This window comes from Anopheles arabiensis, chromosome 2 (genome assembly GCF_016920715.1).
Source record: "Anopheles arabiensis isolate DONGOLA chromosome 2, AaraD3, whole genome shotgun sequence".
Lineage (NCBI taxonomy): Eukaryota > Metazoa > Arthropoda > Insecta > Diptera > Culicidae > Anopheles > Anopheles arabiensis.
The window spans coordinates 87810590-87813613 of NC_053517.1; the positions used below are offsets into that span (position 1 = coordinate 87810590).

Below are 3024 nucleotides of genomic sequence, written 5' to 3' on the forward strand. Positions count from 1 at the left end.
GTTTCTGTGCAGGGGTGTAAACCGATGCGAAAGCTTCCCATTTTCAACAAATTAATGTTTTATTTCGTTATTTACGTATCAGTCGCCACACAATAAATCTAATAATCGCTAATTATCCTGTATTATCTAATAAATATGTATAAATATGGAATATTTCCAAAAATAAAATGATTTCTTTTAATATTATTTAGCCTGGACGTCAACGGAATGTCCTGTAGGGCCGACCGCAGTGCACATCTGGTTTGTTTACATACATCAACTGTTCGTGTTCCAGCACGGGCGAAAGCTGGGCTGCATTTTCTACGCCGTTGCACTTACGCAGGGCTAAGTGTGTCAGTATTATTCCCACACAAAAAAAAGAAACAAAAAAACAAGGAACGACTGTTCTGTACGGGTCCTATAGTGTTTAGTGTTCTGGTGCTGTGTTGTTCAATGCTTATCATCCGCACGTGCATCGGTACCATCGCAACGGTAGTAAAGTTGCACACTGCACCAAGCAAACCAGCGAAGAGAAGGTGCATCTGCAGCAGCACTGCACCAGCATCATTTGCATTCCGGTGAAAGTGGCCAAGGGGGTTGTGTGCATGCAAGCAGGAGCAGCAACACGCTCACCAACATTCCAGCCAGATCGGTCCCAGTAGCCGTAGTAAAGTAAAGTAATCGCAGTGCAGGAGCGCCCTTTTTCGGCCCACCTCTCTCCTTTCCTTCCCTTTCTCTACCTACTGCTGCGAGCCCGACAACAACAACAAAACGGTGGTCGTCTTAAGGGTCAGTCGAACCCCCTTAATGCGCTTCTCGCTGCGTCCGTTCTCGAATACTGGCGTAATGCTCGACTTCAGCTTTACGCTGTTCGTGTCGGTGCTGCTCGGGCTGGGGCTGATGTGGCTCGCCGGGCGGTACTTCCTGAAGGAGGACGTCGTGTACATACCGGACAACTGCCGCCGCCACGCCTGGAAGTCGGTGAAGCTGCTGGCGCGCAGCTGCGTCTGTTCCGTGTGCGATACGTCCATGTCCTCCAATGGGCATTTCTGCGAGAGCTGCGGCGTCTGCTCGGACAACGGGTGCGTGCGCAAGGCGGACGAGAAGTTCCCCTGCAAGCAGCTGCGGATTCGTACGCGGGCGGACGACGGCTCCACCTGTCGGCACCTGTGGGTGAAGGGCAATCTGCCGCTCGGGTCGGAGTGCTGCGTGTGCCGGGAGGATATCGATCAGACCTCGGAGCTGGGGCTGTTCGGGCAGCGGTGTGCCTGGTGCCAGCGGATGGCACACGATAAGTGCTTCAGCGAGGTGTCCTCGACGCTGTGCGATTTTGGCCCGTTCAAGGAGATGATCTTTCCGCCGAAATGCATACTGGCGTCGCGCAGTAAGGTCGCCCAGAAGGTGCATCTGACCGGGATTATACCGCCCGAATGGAAGGCGAATTGGCGACCACTGATCGTGGTTGGTAAGTGTGCTGATTGGGTTGAAAACTAATGGCAGCGGCTTGTTCCAGCTCCAATGTAACGCCATCGTATCGTTTTAGCAAACTCCAAATCCGGCAGCAGCGGTGCCGACCAGGTCGTGGCCCTCATGCGCGGCATCCTTCATCCGCTGCAGGTGTTCGAGCTCGGTCAGCACGGGCCGCACGAGGCCCTGCAGTGGGCTATACACGCGGCGCCCACCCGCTGCCGCATACTGGTTGCCGGTGGTGACGGCACAGTAGGCTGGGTGCTGAACACCATCCTGCAGATGAAGGTTGAGCCACACCCCGAGGTGGCCATACTGCCGCTCGGCACCGGCAACGATCTGTCCCGCGTGCTCGGATGGGGTGCCGAAGGGCCGGACGAGTTCGATCCGATCGATTACCTGACGCGCATTGCGCAGGCGGAAACGGTACAGCTGGATCGCTGGCTGGCGGAAATCAACACACACTCCAGCTTGGCAAGGTTTCATGTGCCCGGTTTCAGCCAGTCGCGCCACTTTTACATGTACAACTATCTGTCGGTCGGAGTGGACGCGCTGGTCACACTCAACTTCCACAAGGCGCGGGAAAGTTCATTCTATCTGTACAGCAGCCGGTTTGTGAACAAGGTAAGTGCGTTTGATCATTGACCTTGGTGAATAGTTTCTAATTGAACCGTTTCTCTCGTGCCACTACTAGCTACTGTACCTTTGCTTCGGCACTCAGCAAGTGGTGCAGCAGGACTGTGTGGAGCTGGAGAAGCACCTGGACCTGTACCTGGACGGTGTGCGCATCGATTTACCGTCCCTGCAGTCCGTCGTCGTTCTGAACATCGATTCCTGGGGTGCCGGCGTTAAGCTATGGGGTATGCAAACTGTCGCGAAGAAGCGCATCTCAAACAGTAATTGTACCAAACCTTGCGTCCCTTTCTAGAGATGAGCAAAAACTCTCCCACACACAGCATTATGAAGGAAATTCACAGCATTTCCGACGGCATTTTGGAGGTGTTTGGTGTGGTTTCGTCCTTCCACATAGCTCAGCTGCAGGTGGGCCTCAGCAAACCGGTCCGCCTCGGGCAGGCAAAAAGCGTGCGCGTAAGTATCTTATTAGAGTAACTGTGCCAGTATTGGACAGGTTAGTGCAGCAGTTCCACAAAAACTGCTCGCACACGAACAATTTTTAATTATTTTTCATGGAAGTGACGTTATTTTGAGCGATAAGATAAACTATCGTATTATGTTGTGCTATTTTTTTATTTGCTGATTTGAATGAATTTTTGAGAGATATTCGTGAAAATGCAAACACTGCTTTTGTTCCTATTTTTCCGGCAGGCTCCTAGTTTCGGCAACGCTAATACGGGTCGGAAATTGTTTTTATCAATGCAAATAGGTAGACAAAAACGTTTAAAACAGTTTTACACTTTCACTTTCCTAAGATTGGTGTTGAAAAGTACTTACATTTTTAATGTTGCCCATTTTGGGCATTTTGCTGGCAATTTTTACAGTCTCTTTGATGTGAGTTAAAAACAAAGTAGGCATTGAAGAAAAGAGACAGTGTGACAGCTACAGAGTACGGCTCCGACT

General features: G+C 51.3%; 1 protein-coding gene across 1 annotated transcript; it reads left to right on the forward strand.

Moving 5' to 3' along the window:
* The first annotated feature begins 247 nt into the window (after positions 1–247).
* On the forward strand, positions 248–2575 carry LOC120895904 (diacylglycerol kinase epsilon). Its single transcript, XM_040299643.1, has 4 exons — positions 248–1444; positions 1523–2070; positions 2141–2306; positions 2375–2575. The coding sequence occupies exons 1-4, from the start codon at positions 787–789 to the stop codon at positions 2554–2556; spliced, it is 1554 nt and encodes a 517-aa protein (XP_040155577.1). The 5' UTR covers positions 248–786; the 3' UTR covers positions 2557–2575.
* Positions 2576–3024: the final 449 nt, after the last annotated feature.

Bases quoted from the DNA above. Each gene is read 5' to 3' on its own strand.
- LOC120895904 (XM_040299643.1), top strand. From the start codon at position 787: ATGCGCTTCTCGCTGCGTCCGTTCTCGAATACTGGCGTAATGCTCGAC. The intron at 1,445-1,522 runs GTAAGTGTGCTG...GTATCGTTTTAG, and splicing joins GCGACCACTGATCGTGGTTG to CAAACTCCAAATCCGGCAGC. The intron at 2,071-2,140 runs GTAAGTGCGTTT...TGCCACTACTAG, and splicing joins GCAGCCGGTTTGTGAACAAG to CTACTGTACCTTTGCTTCGG.